The following is a 27,193-nucleotide window of genomic DNA, read 5'->3' as shown; positions in this document are numbered from 1 at the left end:
TTTGGGAATATAGGGGAAAAGTAATTTGATAGCAAGAGAGTACGAGAGATTAGGGATTTCAAAGTATAGGGTTTTTAATTCTGAATTTTCTGTTGTGATTAGGGCTAACGAAGACCCCTACACTAGTGGAAAAAGTGCTATCCGTAACGGGCAAAAACAGTTCATCCGTAATGGGCGACGAGCGTTACATTTGTGGCCGTTACGGATAACAAATGTTAAGTGCACGTTACAAATAAGTTTATTTGTAATGGGTAGTTACAAATAACTACTTATTTGTAATAGACACTTTTGGTGCCCGTTTCAAATAATGTATAAATAAGGCAAAATATTAGGGGTATTTGTAACTGACACATATATGCCAACTACAAATACCCCATTCTTTTTTCATTCACCAATCATATTATCAAATACAATTAACATTTACACCAAAAATGCTGGTTTTCATGCCACAAACATATTTTCAAACATAGCATATACACCAAATTCAATTTACATCTGAAAAACTGCTTATAAACCAACAATATTGTAAAGCTAAAAATGTTAAATTTTAGTAAATAATGAATCACAGCAGCATCCAAAAGCAACAGTATCAATAGCAACCAGAACAGCATTATTAGTAGCAGAACAGCAGCAACCAAAAGCTGGCAGCAGCAACCAAGCGCAGCAGCAAACATTGTAAAAGTTGAAGTACTTCTTTCATTGCCTGTACATTACATATTAGCAAGAAATGATGAAAATGGATCAGATACGATTACTGAATTTAGATCAAAATAAAAATGCGTATTTGTGTCCAACAAAAACACATACAATAACAATGGAATAAAAGATTCCCAACTATTACAAGAATCTTAGTAAAAAATTGTACCACAAAACGTAAAACTTAAAAGGATACAACACACGTATATCACAACATATAATTTTAATTGGTTTTTTGAATTAAAAATTGGGAATTTTTATGAGAGTTGGTGTTAATTTTGTTGTTGAGCATTGATTAATATATATAGTCAATACAGTGTGATCTATAGATTATGATCAAGCATTAAAACAGATTCTGATATTAATTTGTAAATTTGACAGCAAAGGACTATCATATTAGGCAAACCCAGATTCTTAGTTGTTGATTTTTTATATTTCTATGTCCCTATATAAGTTAACCAAAGTTAGAAAATTATACTATGTTCATTTCCTTACTAATTGTTGTTTAGTTCACTTTTAATGCATACTAAAATAATACATAACTATAAAAAGGTATTAATAAGTTTTATGAGAAACATCTATAGTTTAATTCACAAAATCAATCTTTTTAATCACACCCAAAGAAAGTGCTCAGCTCTAACCAAAAAAGAGAAAAAAAGAAAAAAGGAAAAAACAAAAAAAGTGGATTAATTTAGAAAATATGTATCGTTATCATTTTAATTCAAAATAAAAAGCCATTACTAGTTCATGTTTAAAATTTAACCAAACTTAACACTAGCTAGAAGACTAGTGTTAAGTTAACTAGACAAAAAACCAGTTGACAACCTAACATTTACAGATTTACTTGTTACCTTGTGGAATTCTATATGATGAGTATGATCGATCAACCAATTTTAAGATGAACAAGTTTCCTTTGTCTCCTCTAAATACCCTACACAGAAATGATAACACCCTTTAATCAAATGCAATTTAATTGATAAAATTAGAACACATAAATCTGAAGAAATCATGATGAAGGCGTTTCGTTTATATAACCTTGCTCAAATCATAGGTTACATAAGAGCTTTAGATTCATTGCAATGGGTGAACCAGAGTATGTATTACCCAATATACGAACCACTGGCATGATACCATATAATATCTCCCCGTATATTCTTCTTCTGATCTTCATCTTTTCCTGTCACCTCCTCTAACATAAACCACATGATGGCCTCCTCTCAACGATTCGGAAAGCACCACCACTCCAATCAAGGGGTAAATGCAATTGTCTATCTTCCTGCATGTTTGTTCAAGCCACAGATCTTAATATATATAATGTCATTACTAAAGAACTCATGAGACAGACACCTAAATAGCAATAAACACACGTATATAAATAAAGCAATAAACACAGCTAGAATCACTTCATAAGTCCAACAGAATTTACATGCACAAATTGAAATTTCAATCACTCTACTAAATTAGTGAGCTCCATTAATATGGCCGTCATTGTTTAGAGTAAAACTAATTGTACCAAATGAAATCAAATTATCTAATGATTCTGATTATATCACGCAACTTTTTACTTTATATACAAACATTCCTCATATCAACTAGGCAAATTCAGCCTCAACCAAATGAATGGATCAGGAATATATAATTTTACCAAAAGAATTCACAAATACATGTATTTATTTAGTAAATATGGTAATCAAACCCGGTAACCAAAAAAATTCAATACAATACTTCATATAGCAGTTTAAAGTCGATAAGATTCACAATAATCAAATTACATTTCATAAGCACATTTTGTAGAATCTCAAGTATAAATCAAGTTAAATATTTATTCAATTCATTTTGCAAATTAACAATCAAGTAATCAACTAATTACGAAAAAACACAACCTGAAATAAACAATATTCACATCAAAATCAGAAAAAACAAACCAAAATTTCATTCATCGCAACAATTAAACCTCAATTCACAACAAAAATAACCACCAAATTTAAACAATTCATCAGCCAAAACAGATAAAATCATCAACCGACAACTAATTCCATAAACAGAATACCATCGATATATTAATCTTCCAAAATGTGAAATTAAAAGACGAAATTCAAGATCTGTAACTAACTTAAACCCTAAATCATCAAACAAAAAAAAATATCAAAAAATCGACATAAATGCAAGAAAAAGAGAAGAGAGAAAGAGGCGAAACCCGAGGAAGAGTATCGCTGCTGCCGCTTTGCAGAGATCCAGCGGATCGCCGAACTTTCTTTCTATCGACGCTGGCTTTCTTCATATTGTCTCACAAATTAAACCTCTTCTGCACAATCGAGCTCAGATCCTTAATCCTTCTTCCCTTCTCACCTAATCAACCCCAAACAATAAAATATCAAAATCAAATCGCAAAAACACAAAAAAATAAAAAGGATTAAATCAAATAAAAAATCCAAAAAAGGGGGAAATTGAAGGGAGGTTCATCAATGGAGCGATCAGAGAGAAATGGAGGTAAGGAGGAGTGGAAGAGAGAGTGAAGTGAGAAAAATCACCATTGAAGGAAGCAGGATCCGAGGAGAGAGAAAGAGAGTAAGTAAGAGAGAGGAGAGACTGTGAGACAGCTGCTTGAAATGATGAAGTGAAAAAGCAGTTAGGCGCTTTTAGAGTTTTTTAACGTCTACGTATCTAATCTATTTGTATCAGGCAACTAGTGCACGTTACAAACACCGACTTATTTGTATCGGGCAATACGCTGCCCGTTACGAATAATTCGATTTTTGTAAGTGGCATTATTTTGCCCGTTACAAATACTCTTTTCCTTACCACTACGCTGCTTTAATGTAACGGATCGTTATTTTGCCCGTTACAAATAGGTTTATTGTAACTGGCAAATTACTGTCCGTTACAAATAGGTTGTTACAAATGGCATTTTTTCCACTATGCTATTCATAGGCGTAGGAATCTAGGTTTACGGTTTTAGAGCCGCGGTGTCAGGTGGCGCGCGCAACTCTTAGTGTCGCGCTAGAGTGCCGAGCGCAACTATAAGACTTGCGCGCGGCAAGTGCGCACAACTTTGAGAATTGCATGTAGTGCGGTTTGCCTTATACAAAAATGTATTTTTAAAACTTCCATAACTTTTGATTGCAAAGTCGGATTAAGCAAATAAGATATCATTGGAAAACTCTAAATGTCTACTTTTCAATTCCGTTAGAATTAGGTTAAAATATGTTATGGATCACAAGATATGGCTGTTTGAGTGCAAGGGTGTCGGTTTTAGGGCCCGGTTTAGTATTTTGATGATAACTTTTTCGTTTTAACTCGGAATTAAGCTTATAATATACCGTTGGAAAGATCTTTGAAAGGAATATCCAACTTTATATGCCTTGAACGGATATTAGATGGTTAAATTTTCTGGTTGGCTTGTTTTTTTAACAATGTAAGACCCATTTGATCTAATAATTGCATATGACGCATTTAGGTTCGTTAATAATCAATATTAAACATGTATGAGCATGTTTTAGGCCTAATTAGTAATCGGACTAAGCTATAAGATAATTTTCTCTCAAATACAGGTTCATAATGCATTTCAGAGTCCATAAACACTTCAACTTTGATCTAGCATGAATAACGAGTTTTTGTAACATCATCGCACTTCCCATCGGGACAGGGGGCCAAAAGTAGGTGTCTATAATTAGCCCCCACTTTGATTGAGTCTAGAATAGACGAAGATCAAAGTAGTCAAGAAAGTAAATCCGAGACTCATTCTGCGAAGTTCTTTAAAGATAAAGAATCTTTCACTACAAGGAAAAAGGGCTTAGGCAACTCCGAATCAGCAATAGTTTTCTAAGCGTTGCATAAAGGCATTTATGGCTGCACTTTTCCAACCTTTGTTTTAGCCCTTTAACAACCGCTGCTAAAGATTAAGTAAGGCAACAGTTTTATCACTACTTTTTTGTTAGAATATCAAACAACGGTTAAAAAAACTTAACCTAAAGCCTATTATATTTTGATTGCAAAGTCGGATTAAGGCAAATAAGATATCATTGGAAAACTCTAAATGTCTACTTTTCAATTCCGTTAGAATTAGGTTAAAATATGTTATGGATCACAAGATATGGCTGTTTGAGTGCAAGGGTGTCGGTTTTAGGGCCCGGTTTAGTATTTTGATGATAACTTTTTCGTTTTAACTCGGAATTAAGCTTATAATATACCGTTGGAAAGATCTTTGAAAGGAATATCCAACTTTATATGCCTTGAACGGATATTAGATGGTTAAATTTTCTGGTTGGCTTGTTTTTTTAACAATGTAAGACCCATTTGATCTAATAATTGCATATGACGCATTTAGGTTCGTTAATAATCAATATTAAACATGTATGAGCATGTTTTAGGCCTAATTAGTAATCGGACTAAGCTATAAGATAATTTTCTCTCAAATACAGGTTCATAATGCATTTCAGAGTCCATAAACACTTCAACTTTGATCTAGCATGAATAACGAGTTTTTGTAACATCATCGCACTTCCCATCGGGACAGGAGGCCAAAAGTAGGTGTCTATAATTAGCCCCCACTTTGATTGAGTCTAGAATAGACGAAGATCAAAGTAGTCAAGAAAGTAAATCCGAGACTCATTCTGCGAAGTTCTTTAAAGATAAAGAATCTTTCACTACAAGGAAAAAGGGCTTAGGCAACTCCGAATCAGCAATAGTTTTCTAAGCGTTGCATAAAGGCATTTATGGCTGCACTTTTCCAACCTTTGTTTTAGCCCTTTAACAACCGCTGCTAAAGATTAAGTAAGGCAACAGTTTTATCACTACTTTTTTGTTAGAATATCAAACAACGGTTAAAAAAACTTAACCTAAAGCCTATTATATTTTGATTGCAAAGTCGGATTAAGGCAAATAAGATATCATTGGAAAACTCTAAATGTCTACTTTTCAATTCCGTTAGAATTAGGTTAAAATATGTTATGGATCACAAGATATGGCTGTTTGAGTGCAAGGGTGTCGGTTTTAGGGCCCGGTTTAGTATTTTGATGATAACTTTTTCGTTTTAACTCGGAATTAAGCTTATAATATACCGTTGGAAAGATCTTTGAAAGGAATATCCAACTTTATATGCCTTGAACGGATATTAGATGGTTAAATTTTCTGGTTGGCTTGTTTTTTTAACAATGTAAGACCCATTTGATCTAATAATTGCATATGACGCATTTAGGTTCGTTAATAATCAATATTAAACATGTATGAGCATGTTTTAGGCCTAATTAGTAATCGGACTAAGCTATAAGATAATTTTCTCTCAAATACAGGTTCATAATGCATTTCAGAGTCCATAAACACTTCAACTTTGATCTAGCATGAATAACGAGTTTTTGTAACATCATCGCACTTCCCATCGGGACAGGAGGCCAAAAGTAGGTGTCTATAATTAGCCCCCACTTTGATTGAGTCTAGAATAGACGAAGATCAAAGTAGTCAAGAAAGTAAATCCGAGACTCATTCTGCGAAGTTCTTTAAAGATAAAGAATCTTTCACTACAAGGAAAAAGGGCTTAGGCAACTCCGAATCAGCAATAGTTTTCTAAGCGTTGCATAAAGGCATTTATGGCTGCACTTTTCCAACCTTTGTTTTAGCCCTTTAACAACCGCTGCTAAAGATTAAGTAAGGCAACAGTTTTATCACTACTTTTTTGTTAGAATATCAAACAACGGTTAAAAAAACTTAACCTAAAGCCTATTATATTTTGGTAAACGCGCCAAGGACCCAAATTTTTCCCTCCCATGAATTTTTTTCCCACAAACCAAATCCCACCAAAACCCCAAGCTGCCTGTTTTTTCTCTCTCTAACTCAATTTTTATCTCAACTCATTTTCTCTCTCTAACTCATGAACAAGATGCTAATCCTCTCATCAATCTCTCACCCTAATTTCGAATTTATCTGTTCTTTTCTCTCATAAATTTCATTCATCTTTAGATTTCCTAATTTTTCTCATAACCCCCTACCGTACCTAGCTTATATTTCATAATTAGGGTTACTAACATCTCATTCACGAGCGTCTAGGTAGTATCAACGAATTTCTTAATAAGAAGGTCTGATAGCAGCTAGCAAAATTGTGTGTAGAAACTGTACAATTATCGGGTCAGCAAGTTTCTCATCAAGTGCTAGTGGGTCTGCTAATTTGTTGTAAGTGTCCTTCTCCCAGCTGAATTTTGAGAATTAAATCTTGAAATTTGATTCTTAGCAAGTTTTGGGTAATTGAAACATATAATTTTTTTATTCTTACAAATTTAATATAGTAGGAAAAAATTCTGCCAATTCCAATTTTTATTTTTTTTTTATTTTTTATATTTTATATATATTTTTTTTTTTATAATAATTTGTTAAGAATGGGTTTGTGATTTTACGCTACTACCAAGTGAATTTTCTGTTTGAATGTATGATATATATGTAGAGTTTGGGTTTTAATTTGTTGTTGTGTAAATTTAAAAATGAAGTACAGTCCTCTAGTGGGGGTGAACCACTGGTCATCTAGAATGCTTTTAAATAAATTGGGTATTGTGAGTTTATTTGTAGCATTTTCCATCTAGTATGCTTTATAAACAAATTGAGAAATGTGTTGAGGTTACTAATATAATTTTTGCAATTTACTATCTAATTTTGCAATTTATACATTGGGGGTAAATTATACAGTTAAATTTCTAAATAAGCAACTAGTGTGTTATGGAACCTTGGCTTATTTCTATTAGCATAGTATAAGAGGCACATTTTAGTACTCTGATGTGTTGTTTGATTGTAATACTTGTTATTAGCTAGGTGAAATTGAATGTTCACCTGCATTGTTTGCTTGTGAAATTTATAGTGGAAAGTGAGTAATTACTTCTAGCCTTTATGTCGATTTGCTAATATTTGCTTTCATTATCAAATGGCAAATAAAAGCATTTGCATAAGACGATGGAGTTCAAGGTTGCATCACTAATTTTGATTCACTCCATATAAGATTGTACGGTGAAGTATGTCAACTTGTCTGTATAAATGACACTCTTATTCTGTATATATTTTGTGAGCTATTATTTGTTTTTATAATCTTTATTTTATGCCCTGCTTTGATATTTAATGTAGTATTAAGGATTGAACTTTGTCAAACCTTTTATTAGTATTAATGTGATTATGTGCACTAAAGGATAATGTCTACACATAATCTAGGAAATCTCACTAGTTATTGATTATGTGAACATGTGTTGTTGGAAATATGCTATTAGTCTTTAGCTTTAATTTATATACCTTAAAAGTGATACATTTGTTTGTTTTATAAATCATGTTACTATGTTTGTTATAATATCCTATTATTCACCTGTTTTTAAATTCAATTATAATGTATCTTTTTTGGGGGATTTAAATTAAAGTAAAACATGTACAATATCTTTGGAAAATAAGATGATATTGTTAGCGTCATATTGGAATGATAAATATAGTGTATGCTTACCCTTAAATGTCATAATTTTTTGTATAATTCTGTCTTCAATTTTTTTTTTTTTTTTGGTAGATATCTAGTTACCATTGATTTTAAACAAGAAAATTAATGATGGATCAAAATTGGATGAATTACCCCAGACAATCAGATGAGTATAAAAGAAGGTTGAATGCATTTCTTGATCATTCGTTTGCCTACAATGCCGTTGGGGAACAAATTTGTTGTCCTTGCAAAAACTGTAAGAGGGGATTATAGACATAATGTATATGATCATTTGGTAGTTGATGGGTTTGTGAAGGGATACAAGGAGTGGGTTCTTCAAAAAGAACAATCTTCATCAACTTGTAATGACCCAAAACCTGGTGGTCAGAACACTTGTGATGATATTCATAGTTTATTACATGATACTTTTAGAGATGTTGCTGAAGAATCAAATTCATGCCAAGGGATTGAAGATGAACAGAATGAGGAAGCTAAAAAGTTCTACAAGTTGGTTGAAGAAGGGAAACAAGAGTTATATTCCAGTTGTCTTTTTCTCATTCGTTTATACCTCTTCAATTGTCTTAATGGATTAAGTAATGTAGCAATTGGTGATCTCTTGGAGCTTTTGAAAGAAGCATTTCCCATGGCTAATCTTCCTAAATCCTCCTACGAATCCAAGGAAATTATTAAGGATTTAGGTCTTGATTATAAGAAGATACATGCTTGTCCTAATAACTGTATTCTCTACAGGAAGGAATACGAATCAGCTCAAGAGTGTCCTAAGTGTCATTTATCTAGGTGGAAATCTGATAAGGTTCCTGCGAAAGTGTTAAGGCATTTTCCTTTGAAGCCTAGACTTCAAAGATTATATATGTGCTAAAAAACAGCAGAATCAATGATTTGGCATTATAAAGAATGTCCGAATGATAATAAAATAAGGCATCCAGCAGATGGACAATCTTGGAAGCAATTTGATTCATTGTACCCCGATTTTAAAAAAGATCCACGTAACGTTCGATTAGCACTTGCCAGTGATGGGTTCAACCCTTTTCGAACGATGAGTGTTTCTCACAACACATGGCCAGTTGTATTGATCAACTATAATCTCCTTCCTTGGTTGTCAATGAAACCCAAATATTTTATGTTGTCTTTGTTGATTCCAAGCCCTAAGTCATCAGGAAATGACATAGACATCTATATGCAACCATTAATCAACGAATTGAAGGAATTGTGGGAAAGTGGAGTAGAGACATATGATGCATTTCATAAGCAAACATTAAGGATGCGTGCAACTTTAATGAGGACAAAAAATGATTTCCCACCCTATTCTATGTTGTCAGGATGGCGCACCAAAGGCCATTACGCATGTCCTTGTTTTAATCATGATGTGACACCTCAGTATTTAAAACATAGCAAAAAACAATTTGCTTCACGGACACTCGTAGGTTTCTAGATATAAATCATCCTTGGCGACAAGATGCAAAATCATTTGATGGTAAAGTAGAGGATAGATGTGCTCCTCAACCTTTGTCAGGTAAAGAGGTGTTACAAGAATTGGAACACTTTATAAATGATTTTGGGAAAACAAAGAAACCTGGAAGGGGTGATGGTCATTGGAAAAAGAAGTCTAAATTGTTCGAGTTGCCATATTGGGCAGACATTGCATGCCGTTATAATCTTGATGTCATGCATACTGAAAAGAATGTCTTTGATAATGTGATTGGTACATTGTTAGACATTCCAGGTAAAACAAAGGATCATCATAAGGCAAGACTAGATTTGATGGAATTGGAATTAAACCTTAACCCATATTTATCAGAAGATGGTCAACAGCTTTTGATACCTCTAGTATCTTTTACAATGGGAAATGCAGAAAAAGATCTTTTTCTCAAATTTATCAAAGAAGCTAAATTTCCTTATGGGTATGCATCAGATTTAGGAAGATCTGTTCAAGGTAGAGAAAGAAAACTTGTTGGCTACAAAAGTCATGATGCACATGTAATGTTACATCACTTGATTCCAGTTTGCGTTCGAAAAGCATTGCCGAAAAGTGTTGCATTACCCTTGATTAGATTGGGTAATATCTTTAGAAACATATGTAGTAAAGTTGTGAGTTTGGAGGAGCTAGAAACATTAGCAGCTGAAGTTGTAGAGATACTTTGTGAGTTTGAAATGTTATTACCTCCTGCTTCCTTTGATATTATGATGCACCTGCCAGTTCACTTAGTAGACGAACTAAAGTTTGGTGGACCAGTGTAATATCGCTGGATGTATTTTGTTGAGAGATACCTCTACAAGTTGAATGTTATGTACGTAATAGAAGTCGTCCAGAGGGTTGTATAGTAGAAGGTTATTGGATGGAGGAATATTTGACATTTTGTTCTAGATATTTGCATGACGGGGTCAAGACTAGGTTGGATAGAAGATGTGTTAGAAATCGTGAAAGTAATCCAAATGAGGATGAATATCCCTTTTTCCCAAAGGGAGGATATCCTATTGGACGTGGTAAGCGGAAAAGAAAAGGTAAGGGATTTTCATTAGACTTTCAAAGTTTAAAGCAAGCTCATAGATATTGCATCTTCAATTGCAATAGTGAAATAGTTGACAAATACATCTAGTAAGTAAGAAAATTTCAACTGTTGTCTACAATTTACTTTTTGGACTTGATTTACATTATATTTTATTTTATTTGTATTAATTAGTCTTTTTGAATTTAGGGAACACCAAAATTTGGTGAATAACCAAAGTCGAAAGTGTAGATGGGATAGAGCTCGAGCTCATAGTTTTGAGTTTATTGGTTGGTTCCAAGATAAGATACAAAGAGATAATGTTGAGGGCAATTTATTTTGGTTAGCTAAAGGTCCCAATCCTAAAGCAAGAAGGTATAGTGGATATTTCATGAATGGCTATAGGTTTCACACTTGGGATGGTGATTTAAGGTTAAGAGTCAAAATTATGGAGTCACTTTAACAGATTTAACTTCAAGTTTTGCTAGCTCAAGGGACCAAACTCTTATCAATGAAGATGTTACATACTATGGTATTATAAGAGATATTATTGAGTTGTGTTTTTTTTGTCTCAATTCAATGTTGTGCTATGTGACTGGTTTCTTGCTGGAATTGACGACCATCAGCTTACGTACGTGAATTTCATCAAGAAGACTTGTTATAAAGATGATCCATTTGTGTTAGCATCTCAAGTTCATCAAGTTTTTTTATATCCAAGACCTTGAAGAACATGATATTCACTATGTAATGAAACGAGTTCCAAGAGACTTCTTTGACTTTGAGGGAACATTAAACACTAAAACATATTGAGAAGAGTCGGTTGATTATGGTTTCAATTTCACCCCTTCTGATGACATGGATGCTAGTCAATTAGGATCAAGTTCTAATGTACGGTCAGTTGGTGTCACAAGTATCTTACATGAACCTGATAATGTTAGTGAATACATGAACATGAATCTGACTATGATGACACAGATTGGGACTGGATGCATGCCACTGATGATTCCCTAGTGCTTGGGTCTTAAGGATGATGGCTCTTGGATATTTGTTTGTTGTTCATTTCTAGTGTTTCACTAATGTTAGTTTTATGTATGTAGTCTAAAGTCGTAATCTGAAATGACATTTTCACGATTTGCTTTAAGAAAGTTGTGATGTTATATAAGTAGGAATGTTGTTTTCATTCCTTATCTTCCTTAAACTTGGTTGTTTTATGCGTCTTATAATTTGCAGGTAGTGACTTCAATATTTGGAGAATTAGTTTCATTTATAGATTTATTATATAAAATTGGTTCATTAAATTTTCTTAATGTTGTACAGGACCTTTTTACATCCTTTTGAAGTCGTCAATAAAGACTGATTAGGTATGTGGCCTTATACATTTTATAAGGTTGTTTTTTTCCTTATATTTTTGGTCCTGTAGTTATGTGTACTATGCTTGTTGTATGATTGTATTTCATTCTTATGTTATTAATCTTTTGATTTTAGAATGTGGCAAAGTAAGGAAAAAGTTTAGGTTCAAAGGTAGGCTTAAAAGTACCTGAACCAACGAAGTTGACCGAATATGAGAAACAAAGGAACCTGACTATCGAAAAAAATGCTCTCAAATTCAAAAAGCTTGGGATGGAAAAGTTGGCTAATGATTTATTAGCCAAAGTTAAGAGCTTGCAGCAAAAAGACAAAAAGAAACACCAGATCATAGAGTTGAAATATCAAGATTATGTGCCTGATGAAGATCAATTTGATGACGATGATGATTCTGAACAAGAATTTTTTGAAGTTCCAAGCAATGAGATAGAAGAAATTAATGAGTTAGTGGAAACACTAACAAAATCTATATCTAAGAAGGTACTTGCTAAATATTTTTCTTCTTTGATTTCTGAATTATAAATGAGTTTTATTTTATGTAATCTGATATTGGGTGCTTTTGTTCTGCAATCTAGGTAATGACCAAGGAACTTGCATCTGCTAAAAAAAAAAAAAAAAAAAAAAAAAAAAAAGAAGCCATTATGTCCTTCCATGGCGATGGATGATTTCATGAAGTTACAGCAACAAAAAGATCCAAGTGAAACTCAACAAGTGGATGTGGAGATACAAAATTTGGAAACACGTTTAAGATCCAAGCGAAAGCAAACTGCTATAATTCCATCTGAAAATCAAACTGATGTCAGCGTCATTGATAATCAAGTAGTTGTCCCTCCGGAAAAGCAAGGTAATGGTTCGAACAAATTATTGTTTTTACTTTCTATGTTAGTTTTTCAACATTGAAAATTTTCATTACTTGATCAGGCCCCAAGAAAAAAACTAGAGGGCTAACGAATATGTTTGAGGTTCATGCTCGAAAATGGGAAGACCGCGTGGCAATCTACTGCAATGATAAAGGACAACCTGTAGGCCCTTCTAAAGCTAAGGATGAACTTAGTCTATTTCTGGGAACCATTGCTCGTGATCATAATTGGGCACCCTTAAATTATACTGATTGGCACAAAGTACCTAACAAGGATAAGATTTGGGAATATGTTCAAGTAAGCTCTTTTTGCATAAATTTTACTTGTTAATTCTTGATCATAAAAAGATCCTTTATATTGCTATACTTCTTACTACTATGGTGATAACTTTTTTTAACTAGAGCAAGTACATCCTTCCAAATATTGCTAAAGATTGGGTTCTTACAACTGTTGATTGGTTTTGGAGAGGTTGGAAATGCCGACTTAAGAAATTACATTACTACTCATATTCCAACAACAGTGGTAGATGGACGTTTCGCCCATTGAATGTGCCTGAAGCACATTTCAAAACTCTTCTAGCTTACTAGAATACACAGGCAGCAAAGGTAAATAAAAAATATTACATTATGAATAATTATCCTACTATACATCATGCTTAACTTCTATTTTCTTTTATAAAACGGCAGTAGCAAGACAAATGCATACAACTGGTCCTGAGGGTTTTGCGGGGTATACATCAGGAAATGGTGAGAATTTTATGCCATACATAATTTCAATAATTAAAAGTTGAATTTATATATTAGTATAGTAATGTTTAATTTTGTATGAAACGCAGTTAGAAATGGATGGTGAAGCACCATCAAAATTAAAGATGTTCGAACGTACGCGACGTCGTAAAGAAGGAAGGACCTATAAGACATCAGCTGACGATACACAAAAGAAAATTGTGGGTACTTTTGTTATAAATGTATGGGTTATAATTTTATTCATCAATTAAACCTTAAATGAATATTTTTCTACTGGTTTTTAAAATGATACAGGAAGCAATGAGGCGTTTGGAAGCATCCCAAGTAGATGTAAGTGATGATTCTAAAAAGGATCCATTTGATGAAGTAATGAAAGAAGACTATAATGGATATGTTCGTCTAATTGGGAAAGGAGTTTCTCGTAAAAAGTTGAAGGCAAGTGGAGCTAGTAATAAACTAGTTTTTCCAACTAAGGTTATGGAGACCATTAATGTCGATGTGCAAAAGGATATGCTTGTTGAAAAAGAAGAATTAGATAAGGAAAAGGAAGCACATGCTGCCAAAGTAGCTGAATTTACTGAGATGCAAAAAAATTATGAAGCTCAAAAGGAAAGTCTGGCACATGAAGTGGTATCCTTAGTACTTGCTCATCAACTTAGCGAAAAAAGGACCTTAATCTTACTCCAGATTTAATCACCAAGGCTGTTGTATCTACTATTGATGGTGGTGCAAAAACTTAGGCATTAGCCACTGTTGAATCAGGTATGTTCCCTTTTTCATAAAAGTATACCCTCCCCCTCCAATCTCTTTGTCCCCCCCCCCCCCCCTTCCCCCTCCAATCCACATTTCCCTTTCTCTATCTTTTGAGATGTCCTATTATGGTCTGAGAGAACTTTGTTATTGTTATTGAATCTTGGTATGAAACACCCCAAAATTTTAGGTAGTCCAATTTGTAAGGGAAACTTTGCTAAATTTTATACTTGAATTTGGTTACTCATCTCTCTTTCTTTATCTTATGAATTGTCCTATTTTGATTTGGGAACTTGTTTTTATTTTATTTGAATCTTGATTTGAAACACTCCCATTTTCCAAGTTGTCCAATTTATAAAGGAAACTTTGCCGAATTTTCCACTTCAATTATTAATTTTTATTCCTTGCATATATTCTATTATTGATTTTGTTTTGTTTATGTGTGTATATATTTTTGCAGGATATTTATATATGGAGCATACAACTTTTTGTAAATTGAAGTATCCAGCTCGTTAGGATTAGGCGACATTTTGAAATTAGATTTGATTCATATTTTGATATATATGCAAGTTTTTGGACATGTCAGAAGGCTTGGTAGGATATATGTATGCAAGTTTTTGGACATGTAAGAAGCCTTGGTAGTATATGGGTTGATGTAATTGATTGTGTATATATACATATATATATATATATGTGTGTGTGTGTGTGTGTGTATATATATACATAGTATATGGGTTGATGTAATTGATTGTGTATATATACATATATGTATACATGTATATATATACATATATGTATGTATGTATACACACACACACACACATATATATATATATATATATATATATATATATATATATATATATATATATATATATATATATATATATATATATATATATATATATATATATATATATATATATATATATATATTACCCAGATGTATGTACATTTAAAGCACATTAAGCCACTTTATCTATGAATCTTATGTATTAAATTATAAGATTGTGCACATTCATCTTATAAAATAGGAGGATTATTTAATTGGGTACATTTTAATTCTAAAAAATATAATCGTTGTCTTAGATACTTGAGCTGGTTGCCAAAAATTCTCGTAACACACTTTTTACAGCAAGAAAACCGTGGTTATAGGTAGTGGCTAATTGTAGCAAATCAAATATAAGCGTTGGCTAAAATTCAAAGATAACCGTTGTTTTAGATAGCTAAGCGTTGCATTATAAAACCGTGGCCATAGGAAATTAAAGGCAACGATTTGATGATTTCATTGCCATAGATATCAAAAGTGTTGCCTAATACCTAAGGCTGCGCCACCCTAATGCAACAGTAGCAAAACCATTGCCAAAGGACTACTGCAATAGTTTTTGAATCTATGGCAACAATTTTTGGCCGTTGCCTAATCCCTTTTTCCTTGTAGTGTTCAGTATTGTTGAGAATGTCGAAACTATTCTCGATTCGCTAAATGTTCGAGACAAGTTGCTACTAAGATTAAGGTAATTTGAACTTAGCGCGCTAAAGAATCTAGGTTGACCCTTTGCGAGTATATAACGCTTTTAAAAGTATAGGTTGTCCTGGGTGATGTCATGTTATAAGAGAGTACCGGGTTTAAAAAGATTAAAAGAGGATGATACCCTTTCAATATGTCATCGACGGTCTAAAGTCCCTCGATCTGTCATTGGAACTTTAGTCCATGATTTTAACAAAGTAAAAGATGATAAATGGGGGGGGGTGTTTCGTCATTCGTAGCCTAACACTTGAATAAAAGATTGACATACGCTGCCAAAACAGATATTCAATGTCCACAAGATGGAAATACATGTCTCAGGACTGGAGGCACATATCCAAATCCAATGAGAGAGAAGAAAATCGATAACTCTCTAAGCAGTTTTGTCCACAAGATGAAAACACGCGTCTTAGGACTAGGGGCACGTGTCTAAATGGGAGCAGCTTCAGTTGGGGCGGCTCTTTATACAAGGGGTGGACGGACACCCTAACTGTCCGGTAAAGCACGATAGCTTTCAAGCTAACCGTATTTTCTTACAATGGGGGTCGTCCGACCCCGATGGTTAGGCATGCCTGTTGACTCGTTAAGCTAACACCTTTAACAGAAACAAGGGTTCTACCGTTTTCGACGGGAGGCAAATCACGTTGCTAGTGCAATTTTACGCAGCAATACATTGTACAATTTTACGTTGTACGTACGCGGTATTTTTGTTAAGTAACGCCAAAAATACGAAAAATGTGACATTTCTGTAAGGGCAGTATAGGAAAATGCCAAGCTGTCTATGGAAGCTTTTACGTAAAGCACCACTACGGTATATTTTGTAGACGCTTTTCTGAAAAACAACTAAAACGTATGCTTGGGGCAGGCACAAAGCACGGTGTGCATGCAGGATGATGCAAAAAAAACTATCAAAGAAGAAATAAACTATAAAATGCAAAGCAATAAATGGTTTTTGAAGGTTTTAAAAAAACTTCGCGAGAAAGCCTGTCGAGGGGCGAATTCAATGAGCTAAAACGTTGGTTTGGAAGATTAAACAAAAACTGAGAAATGGGCATTTTGACTTACCAGTAACCGCATGCAACTTTGAGGGTTGCGCTGGGGCGTCGCGCGCAACATTAGAAGTTGCACGCAGCTATCTCACGCAACTCTGTGAGTTGCGCGCAGAACTTAAATGACGAACAATTGTGGAAGAACATGATCTGTAGCGCGTGCCTTTCTTCTTCATTCGTCTTTTCCGATCTCTTTCCATTTTTTGTTGTCGTATGAACTTAAGGAAAGTAAATCGTGCTCCTTGTTTATTGTACCAAACTTTTAATTTGGTAAACAAAATGGGGAAAATCGAAAGAAGTCCGTTACTTTTTTAAATTAAGGGTATTCGATTCGACTTGTTTTCATGAATTTGTTTGTTCTATATTGTTGTGACATGTTTAAGGAATATATTGCAACAAATTTCATGTGAAGTGGTCAAGTATTGAGTCAAGTATGAGCATACACAAGCATATATGTTTTTTCTTCATTTGATTTCCGAATGTGCTTGAACTTATTTCTTTTTTATTTTCTCATATGGACTATACTTGTAAATTTTAATGTAGATTGAAGTGTTAGAACGAAAATTATGCACTAAATTTGGGATCAAAATTTTGAACTTTGAAAATGGTATGAAATTATTCTTGCGGCTCATGTTTATTTTTGCCATGCGTAAGTTGCAAAATTGGTTTTATCAATGATAACAATAATCGATAGTTATTATTATTCACTTATAAAACTATGATTTCAAGATTTGCATAAAACTAGTTAGCTTAGGAAATTGTTGAGACATCATCGAACTGGTGTAGTTTGGCTATATTTCGGTCTTTTGAGCCCCCATTTTATATTTCCGAGTGTCGTAGCCCCCAATATTGGGTAGCTTCGATGACTTGTTTGTTTTTAAGATTTAAACCCTTTCATGTTGCTTGAAATGGGTCTAGAAATCCCGTGTTTCGTCTTATTATGATAACAATTAGGATCTTGGAAACGATTAAACGAATGTGTTTAAATAGTTTTTTGACCAAAGGAAACTTGTTAAGCCTAGTAATATTGGTCATTCGTTAGAACAAGTAAGAGGAAAAATAAAATGTTATTCAACTTTTCCCTCTATTCTCGCTACTTTTGAATTCTTTCCTTTGAGCTCAAATTTTGTTACTGATTGAAGCTCGACACAATAGATATCATCCTCTTTGCGAAATTCCAATGTGCGCAACAATAGAGAATGAAGACCCTTTAATTTTGAACTTAGGAGTCTTACTTTTTTTTTCATGAAATTGTTTGTCTTAAGTTATTGAAGCGTCTTGATACAGTTTTCATGATGAACGATTGAGTATTAAACTTTAGTTGCACCACACTAACATGAATATTCTAGCACCAAATAAAATAATTAAAACATGCTCACCATACAATCACAAGTCAACTTACCTTTAACTCATAACTAGCAATGTTAATTATTAAAAAATAGCTTTGGATTACGCATCGAGCGGGTTTCCTTCGTTTAAAAAATCCCATTAAACATGGAGCTTCCAATTAGGGAGCTACCCCAATTGACACCTACTATGTCACACTTTTGACAGAATTCCAGCGCATTAATAATAAAAGAAAGTACAGCATCCTATACCCTTGTAAAAGTTATGGTTAAATATAAAACCCCATAACTCCCCCATATGTTCATACTCAAGGTGTATACCTTCCAAGAGTTTTGGTGCGTATCCTCTTACACTTTACGTGATTTACCAATTTAACTTGTTATGACTCCAACCAATCAATCAAGAAAAAACATTGCAACAATCAACACAAATTTCCAATTCATTCTTGAATTAATTAGTGAGCACATATTATTTATTTTAATTAAGGCTCCTTGCCAAGTTTTGCGCACAAAATTGCACGATCACTACATTGGTGCATAAGACGCACTACTAAACTTCCTTGACTCAAACTCAACATACATGAGTGAGTAAATAAATAAACTAACTTCTTGACTCAACACCAATAATAAATGGTGATAAATAAATTCAAGAATCATGCTCAATAATTCTAATTTTAGCTCTTTCAAACATACATAAGCTTTGCTTATTAAATTCATGCTTTCTTGACACTTGAAAATAAAACATACTTCCATGATTCATACATATTCAACTTGTATCATACCCTAAACAACATATTCACATACTTGCATAATTATACATGCTCAACCAACATCAATTCCAAGCATATAATCAACCAAACATGCTACTAAATCATCACTTAAATCATACTTTACAACCCTAGCATGCTACTACGTATGCATACACAAACATTTTCTTGTGCACATACGTACCTAGAATAGTGCCTAAACTAGGCCACACTCGCTAGAAATCACCTAGCTCAAAGCTTCCTACAAATAAGAATACATAACTATAATTAATCCACTATTCTCACAAATTTCCAGCAACTATAATACACTTTAAACCTTACTAATCAACCTAATTTAATGACATAAAAGCCATAAAACCTTTTCTTTAAGTGAGTACTTTAAATCCTATCAAAAATACTTAGTTTTTATGACTTAAATAAAATTCAAGCACACTTAGGGCTTGTTCTGATTTACTGAAAACAATTAAACTGAAATGAAATGAACTGATTGGGCTGAGCTGAACTGAATAGAGCTGAAATGAATTGTTTATGAGAGAAGGAAATTAGGAACTGAACTGAACTGAATTGATTGGAGCTGAACTGAACTAAACTGAACTGAACTAAAATTAAGCTGAACAGAACATGCCCTTATTTAATATAAAACATCACTAATAGACTAAGAAATCATATTTAAATCATTAAAACCTTTTTCCCTTTTATGGGTAATCAAACCCTAACACAGTAATTAAAAAGTAGTGTGTATAATTAAATTCCAGCATTAATTTGAGGGATTCAAACTCATTAAAAACATGTTTAAACCATTAATTAAACAACAACAGCAACCTAAGATCAAACCCTAACCATAAACAATAAATTCCCAAATTCTAGGGGTTTGTAAATCAGGGTTTTTAATTAAATAAAAATCTGAAATTTATATGGATAATTTAACAACATCAAATACCCAAAATCAATATAAAAACATATTCAAAATCATACTTTAAATTAATAAAACAACTAACATTAAATTAGGAAGAGAGAAGAGTTTTTTTTTTCTTTTGTACCAAACCAAAAAGAGGGAAGGATAAGAGAGAAAACGGTGGCCGGCTGGTGGCCCCGGCTACTGCTGGCCGCCGGTGATCGATGGTCGGTGGTGGCGCTAGTTGATCGCCGATGGCGTCGGTGGGAGAGAAAAAGAAGAGAGAGAGAGGTGTGGGAAAAAGAGAGAATAAAAAGAGAGGAAAAAGAGGGAGAAAATAAAAAGAAAACTTTTGGGGTATTTTTTTGTGAAATCTGACAATTATGATTTTAGAGTGAAAAACTTTGAGGTTTTAAAGTATTTACACTCCCCTTTTAAAACAAAAACTCATAATTACAAGACTGTCATTACTAAATCCTACTTCTTCTTAACTTCTTCCTTTGGAGCCAACTTGTTGGGCTCTTAAGTGTCCTCAATTTCCCAACAAGTTGATCCAACTATTTAAATAAGGATGACCCAATTCAAAATACTTTTATTGCTTTAATTAATGACTCATATTATTTTATACACATTTACATAACATTTAAATAATTAATTTATTTTAAAATGAAATGAATCATTTTAATTTATAAAAATAAATAAAATAAATAATTTATTTACATGAAAATATTATAAAAATACGGAGTATTACAACCCCGCTTCCAGCAGGAAAAGTTCCACCCGGGATGACTACTTGTAGGGTAATGGGGGGTAAAGCAGAAGAAACAAAAGAAGTTCACTCAAAATGGTCACCTGAGCGAGACAACTCAGGGGAAGAAATAGACTTAGTGCAAACAGAGGGAGAACTTGGATTCTGACTGTTAGAAGCGTTAGACATTCTTAGGATTTACAAACAACAAGAAAACCCCAAAGACAAGAAGAATGGGGAGTAAAAGCAAAATCAGTTGTGCTCCAACAGCGAATCCAAGAGAAACAAAAAAGGAAAAGAAGAGAAAAGGCAAAATTGAAGCGAAAAAGCGCAACCAACAGCAAGCAAAAAGAAAGAATGCGCATGAACAGTAGAACTCATAAATAAAGATTCAATCTTGCAAAGAAAACAGATGGGGAATGTAATTGCGCAAACAGAAAATAGAAAAGGGAGGAAAGTGTGAAAAAGAAGGTACAAAGAAAATACCTTTCAAAGAAAAATCGTGTAGTTGACGACACGCAGCGATAATTGCAACCCCGAAAAATGAAAATCAAGTGAGGATTTTGAACTGTAATCAAGGGAAAAATAAACCCAATGCAGGATGAAAATTAAAAAAATGAGCAATTAAAAGAGGACAAATTAATCACACAAAAGCAAAGTGTAAGAAGAAACAAGGAAGGAACACTTACAACAACAATGAAGCAACAACCGTTAACAGGAGAGCAATGGCGAAGGAAAGAGAGAGCAGAAAATTTGAAAAGAGGAAGATGAAAAGAAAGATGGGAAGTAAAAAAAGGGAGACAGTGAAATTAAATGTGACAATTAATGGGCGGTTTTACCTAATCTATAAGAGTTCAACTGCCATGTCACTTCTGTAAAATAAATTGCATCCTGGATGACTGACACATGTCCCACACATGCAAGACACCATTCCCACCAAAAAAAAGGAAAAAAAACCTTCCTCTACTTCAGCGGGAGTAATCGAAATTTCTTGCTACATGCTCGTCATTTCTCAAACTTCAGTGGGAGTAATCAAAATTCCTCGCTACAAGCTCGTCATTTCTCAAACTTCAGCGAGAGTAATCGAAATTCCTTGCTATAAGCTCGTCATTTCTAGACTTCAGCGGGAGTAATCGAAATTCCTCGCTATAAGCTCGTCATTTCTCATACCTTAGCAGGAGTAAACGAAAATCCTCGCTGGCAGCTAGTCATTTCTTCAAAACTACTCGAGGGGCTATTATCATCCACATACTGCAGTTGGTAATATCTTTAGCACCTCGCCACATGTTTCTCTTAAGTCTTAGAACCGCGTATGCACTCCTGAGACTTGAGGGGCTAGTTGTAAGGAGAAAATCTCAGCCGGACGACTTTTTGAGCAAATACCGATAAGGTTACATGCTCAAAACAGTTGGCATGAGTGACCTCACACCACCTCTTGAGGGGCTAGTTGTATGGGATAGCTCCTGCAGAGCTATTCCCTTTCAGTCGAGCTCGTCCAGAGGAGGTGTGCTAATCAGTCAAAGACCTAGCATAAATGACCTCATACCACCTCTTAAGGGGCTAGTTGTATATGATAGCTCCTATTGAGCTATCACCACGCTCCCAGCCTTGCTCATGGGGTGCGCACTCATCGCTGGAAGGACATTCAGATGGGCTCACCAGCCCGTTAGAGTCGACTTATAGGCTGACCAAGTATGACTCCGCCCAAAGGAGATCGTACACCTATAAATAGGGAACCAAGTACAGCGGAAAATAGGTTAGACACACGAATTCTTACACACACTCTCTCTCTATATCTAAGTACACTTTCTCTCTCTAAAAACATTCTAACTTAAGCATCGGAGGGGGGTTCCTCGAGCCACCCCCGAGGGCAGTTATGTTTGTCACCCTGTGTAGGTTATCCAACTGGACCCAACCTGCTCCAGTCAGAGCCCCCAGATCCGTACCCAAAACATTACCATCTTGTAATAAACCCTAACGAGGTTCATCAAGCATTGTAGAGGATGGTAGGGGGATACCTCAGATCTTATGAATCAAATCAACTGTGAGGATGGACAGAAGCAAGGGAACATCCCAAGAGTTGTAATCTGTAATAAAAGTATTAACTATAGTATCTAGATTGGAAATAAGATTTGGGTCCAAATATAATAGGCCTATGATATTAGTATTAGCACACCAAATATCAACCCAAAACAGGATAGAGGAACCATTTCATACTTTCCAACGAAGGCCTCGAATAAGAAGAGGACGATCTGAAGCAATTTCTTCCATATCAAAGAATCCTTAGATTGGGGGTGGTAACTAAGGAATTAGAAATGACGAAGATATTTAGCTGAAACCGATTGTACCCACAGATTATTCGGGATTAATGAGAAGTTTCCAACCTAGCTTTGCTAAGAAAACAGAATTTACAACCTCAAATTTACATAAACCAAGAACACCCTAACTCTTTGGCTGACAAATAGTATCCCAGGCAACCAAGGGCAATCTTTTCTTTTGAGGAGACTGTTTCAAGAAAAAAACCTTTATTTATTTTATCAAGGGAGGAAGTGTTAGATACGAGCAATCTAGCTGTGGACATAGCATAAGAAGGAATTGCCTCAAGATTGATCTGGATTAAAACGAACTTACTAGCTTTAGAAACTAGATTAGGAGACCAACTGTTCATTTTCTAATTAGCCTTTGTAATCAAATGGTGAAAATTGTTGTTATTATAAGTACTGGAATTAAAGGAAACTCCTAAATAACGGCCAAGACATGACTTAGGGGTCATGTTAAAGTAACTAGCTAAAATAGATTTATTTTGATGGGAAACAAATTTAGAGAAAACAACTAATGATTTATGCAAATTAACAAGTTTTCCAGAAAGGGTGGCAAACTCGGCCAAAGTATTTCTAAGGGTACCACAAGCTGTAGAAGAATCGAGACTGAATGGACAATTCTTTGGCCAATCCCAAGCTTCTTTGATTGGCTAAGATGGAGAGGTTTTTTGGATAAAACTTCCATACAAATAACAAACAAAGCCGGGAATAAGGGGTCACCTTGGCGCAAACCTCAGGAATGGCAAGGAATGGCAAATAAGTTGAGTAGTAGAGTAGTTAACGGCAGAAGAGTAAAAGACCATAGTAATACAAGCTTTAATACACTTTATCTAAATCTGGTTAAAACCAAAAGAAGAGAGAGTAGTCCATAAAAAATCCCATTTAATTCGATCATAAGCTCTTTTCATATCTAATTTTAAAGCCAGCCAATCGTTTTTACTTTTAGATTTGTTAAAAAGGTTGAGAATTTCATGTACTAAGAGAATATTATCTTGAATAGCATGAGTAGGAGCAAAATCATTTTGATAAGGACCAATAATTTTATTCAAGAAGGGTTTTAACCGATTGACTAAGATTTTAGAAATGGCTTTATATATAGTAGTACAGAGACTAATAAGTCTGTAATGACTAGCTATTGAAGGAGAACCTAATTTAGGGATCAAAAGTAATAATCTTATGATTTAGTTCTTTTAAAAGGATACCGATAAAAAAGAAACTTTTAATAGCTTTGTATATTTCCGAACCAATTATGTTAAAATAACGTTAAAAGAATTTGGGGCCATAACCATCCAAACCTGGGGCTTTGCAAGATGGAAATGAAAAAGGATACCAAAAATGAGAGAAAGTGGCAGGGAATTTCAGTCTTACCTTATTTTCACCTCCTACTCAAGGCCTACAACAGTAGCTTCTTTTGCTCTCCTCTTTCTTAAAATCAATATTAGAGTCCGGTTTATCACTACTAGAAAACATTCCATTTTCGACGGAAAAATTCCGTCGAAAATACCCTGTTTTCCGTCTAAAAACGCGTTTTCGACGGAATTCCGTCAGAAATGGTCATCGGAAACACATTTATAGGAAAAAAGACCTTTTCTGACGTAATTTCCGTCGGAACCAGCTATCTGACGGAATTTCGAGTGTCGAACGAGATTCTGAAAAGTCTGTCGGAAATTTTTCGCGGGAAATTTCCGACAGAAAATCCGTCAAAAAATCTAACCACAAAAAACCCCTGCACCGTTACCACATACCCAGATCCACCACCTCAACATCCTAGATTAACCACCACCCACCTCGCTATCGAAATCTGCCACCCCACCGCACAAAACCAACCACCTCGTGACTCCCAAAACCCAGAACTACCACCCCCACTCACAATGCCACAACCCAGATCCGCCACTTACCACCCCTGCCCACCACCACCATTCACTACGCCACCCCCAAAATTGAAACCCTGGCCCAATTTCAACAAAACCACCCGAAATCCAACGAAACCACCTACCCAAAATCCAACAAAACCACCTAAAAACCAACAAAACCACCGAAAATTAAAAAAATAAAAAATACCACCTACCACTACCATATTTCTCAGCCCAACCACCATAAAAATTCCAAAAAAAAGAGAGATAGAGGAGAGAGAAGAGCACCAAGAGAGTGGAGAGAGAAGAGATCCGAGAAAGAGAGAAGAGAGATAGAGGAGAGAGAAGAGAACCGACAAAAGAGAAGAGAGAGAGGAGAGAGAAGTGAGTTAAAAGAGAGATCAGAGAGAGGGGGGAGGAGAAATGAAGGGAGAAGGGGGTAAAGGGCGGCTAAAAAAAATTAGGGTTAGGTTTTTCTTTCTTTTTTTTTTTTAAGTTTAATTTCGTCGGAAATCAGTTAAAATCCGTCAGAAAAGTCCGTTGGAAAATTCAGACGGAATGATATTCCGTCCGAAAATTCTTACGGACTTTAATTCCGTCGAAATTTTTTTTTCCGACGGAAAATTTCGTAGGAAATTTCCGACGGACGTAAATTTCGTTGAAAATTACGTACTTTCCGATGGATTTTAATTCCGTCGGAAATTTCCGACGACTTTTCTGACAGGATTTTTAAAATCGTCGGAAATTTTGTATTTTCCGACACAATTACGTGTTCGTCGGAAGTGTTCTGTCGGAAATCGAGCTATTTCTTGCAGTGTTGGCTAATTCAAATCACGTGACCTAAACCCGAATTGTACATGTATGACATGATCCAATTTAGATCTAAATTAGAATAAAAAATGTGTTAAAGATAAATTATTTTACTCCCTTTATATTTTAATAACTAATCCAAATTAGGGGTATTGTGGGATTGGAGCATACATTAGAAGATAGAGGGAAAAATCTACTATTAAACTAGTATTGTCATACGGGTTAGAATGTTGGGTATTGAAAGATGGAGTGACATTGATGCTTATGTTAAGATGGATGTGTGGGAACACGTTATATAATATAATTAGAAATAAATATATTAAAAAAGGAAAATTGGAGTTGCAGACATGATAAAATGAGCGAGGACAGATTTTGTTGGTTTGAGCATGTCAGACAAAAGTCGAAAGGTTATAGAGTGTGTGTTGTGTCATCTAATATGAAACGGAGGAAGTACTATATAATATTGACCAAATGAAAATGAGAGATGATTGATTTTGGTGTCTTGGTATATATAGGCAACTTACATTAAAGGTAAAGATTTTGGTGGTGGGAGTGGGGGTTTTTTTTTTCCTCCTCCTCCTCTAAATGTTGAGCGCTCATTAGATTATAAACTAGATGAAAGCCCGTGCAATGCACGGTTTTTTCATCTAAGGTTTTTAATTATTTGATTTATTGTATTTAATAATCAGACAAAATTACAAAAGTTTAATGTTAATTTTTTTTTTACTATAATTTCTTCACTGAGCAGACAATTTGCTACTCTTCTAGTTAGATAAGGACTTAGACCTACCGGTAATAATACAACTTTATTCATTATAATTGAATTTTTTAAATATAAATAAATTGTTAAGTTTGATATTTCATCCATTACCTAAATCTTTAATGTGAAAAGATAAATTTTTTAATTTTTTAAATAATTTAAATTCTAAATCATTATTCATTGTTTATGTTAGAAAAAAAAAAAATTGATATAAATTAAATCATTACATTTATATAAAGTAAATCAATATATTTACTAATAAATGAAAAATTGTTGCGAAATTGATAAAAAAAAAAACTGTAATTGTGTAAAAGCAAATCTATGCATTGGAATTTTTTCATCATCTCCAATAATAACGAAAGCCATCCATATAATAAGTATACGACATCAAATCGTGTGTCATTTGCCTTAACTTCTTCTTACAATTTTTAAAATTAATTTGAAATAGTTGCATTAAATATATGTATAAAAGCCAAAATATTAACTTGAATAGTTGCATCAAATAAAGTACTTTACAAATTAATTTCAACCACATATGCTTGACAATGCTCAACATAAAATTTCTTAGTAACTAAACTAAGCTAGTCAACAATTAGCTAGTTTCCACATTGTTATATTTTGTCTACAATGTCATGGAGAATATACATCCATTACATCTTTAATCAAAAGTAGTATGATATGAATTGCATCAATGAGATCAAGACCACTAATTACAATTAAAATGCGGTCCATCCCTGTGTTTATTCATGCATGGAACTTT

General features: G+C 34.1%; 1 protein-coding gene and 1 long non-coding RNA gene across 5 annotated transcripts; one reads left to right on the top strand and one right to left on the bottom strand.

Annotated features, from left to right (window-relative positions):
- Positions 1-400: 400 nt before the first annotated feature.
- On the bottom strand, positions 401-25,179 carry LOC110694420. Of its 4 annotated transcripts, XR_002505829.1 has the most exons (6): positions 21,379-25,179; positions 21,176-21,257; positions 2,894-3,045; positions 1,732-1,972; positions 1,548-1,627; positions 401-703 (listed from the first exon to the last, which is right to left on the bottom strand). XR_002505829.1 is itself a non-coding variant. In XM_021871592.1 (5 exons), exons 3-5 carry the CDS (start codon positions 1,899-1,901, stop codon positions 414-416), a joined length of 471 nt encoding a protein of 156 aa, XP_021727284.1. In that variant the 5' UTR covers positions 1,902-1,972; positions 2,894-3,045; positions 3,228-3,377; the 3' UTR covers positions 401-413. The 4 variants fall into 4 exon arrangements, 1 of the variants encoding a protein (XP_021727284.1); XR_002505828.1 differs by lacking the exons at positions 21,176-21,257; positions 21,379-25,179 and adding an exon at positions 3,228-3,357; XM_021871592.1 differs by lacking the exons at positions 21,176-21,257; positions 21,379-25,179 and adding an exon at positions 3,228-3,377 and having other exon boundaries at positions 1,801-1,972.
- Positions 6,143-15,069, top strand: LOC110694421. The gene is made up of 10 exons (XR_002505831.1): positions 6,143-6,861; positions 11,956-11,999; positions 12,124-12,483; positions 12,579-12,847; positions 12,925-13,160; positions 13,265-13,468; positions 13,550-13,609; positions 13,699-13,809; positions 13,904-14,371; positions 14,820-15,069. It is a non-coding gene; the product is annotated as an uncharacterized LOC110694421 (long non-coding RNA).
- Positions 25,180-27,193: the final 2,014 nt, after the last annotated feature.

This window comes from Chenopodium quinoa, unplaced genomic scaffold, assembly GCF_001683475.1.
Source record: "Chenopodium quinoa cultivar QQ74 unplaced genomic scaffold, ASM168347v1, whole genome shotgun sequence".
Classification (NCBI taxonomy): domain Eukaryota; kingdom Viridiplantae; phylum Streptophyta; class Magnoliopsida; order Caryophyllales; family Amaranthaceae; genus Chenopodium; species Chenopodium quinoa.
The sequence above is the reverse complement of the archived record's forward strand: the minus strand, read 5'-3'. Positions and strand labels throughout refer to the sequence as shown.

Coding starts and splice junctions, on each gene's coding strand:
- LOC110694420 (XM_021871592.1), bottom strand. CDS start 1,901: ATGTGGTTTATGTTAGAGGAGGTGACAGGAAAAGATGAAGATCAGAAG. Junction 1,628..1,800: donor GCCAGTGGTTCGTATATTGG/GTAATACATACT, acceptor ATTTCTGTGTAG/GGTATTTAGAGGAGACAAAG. Junction 704..1,547: donor ATCATATAGAATTCCACAAG/GTAACAAGTAAA, acceptor TGTAATGTACAG/GCAATGAAAGAAGTACTTCA.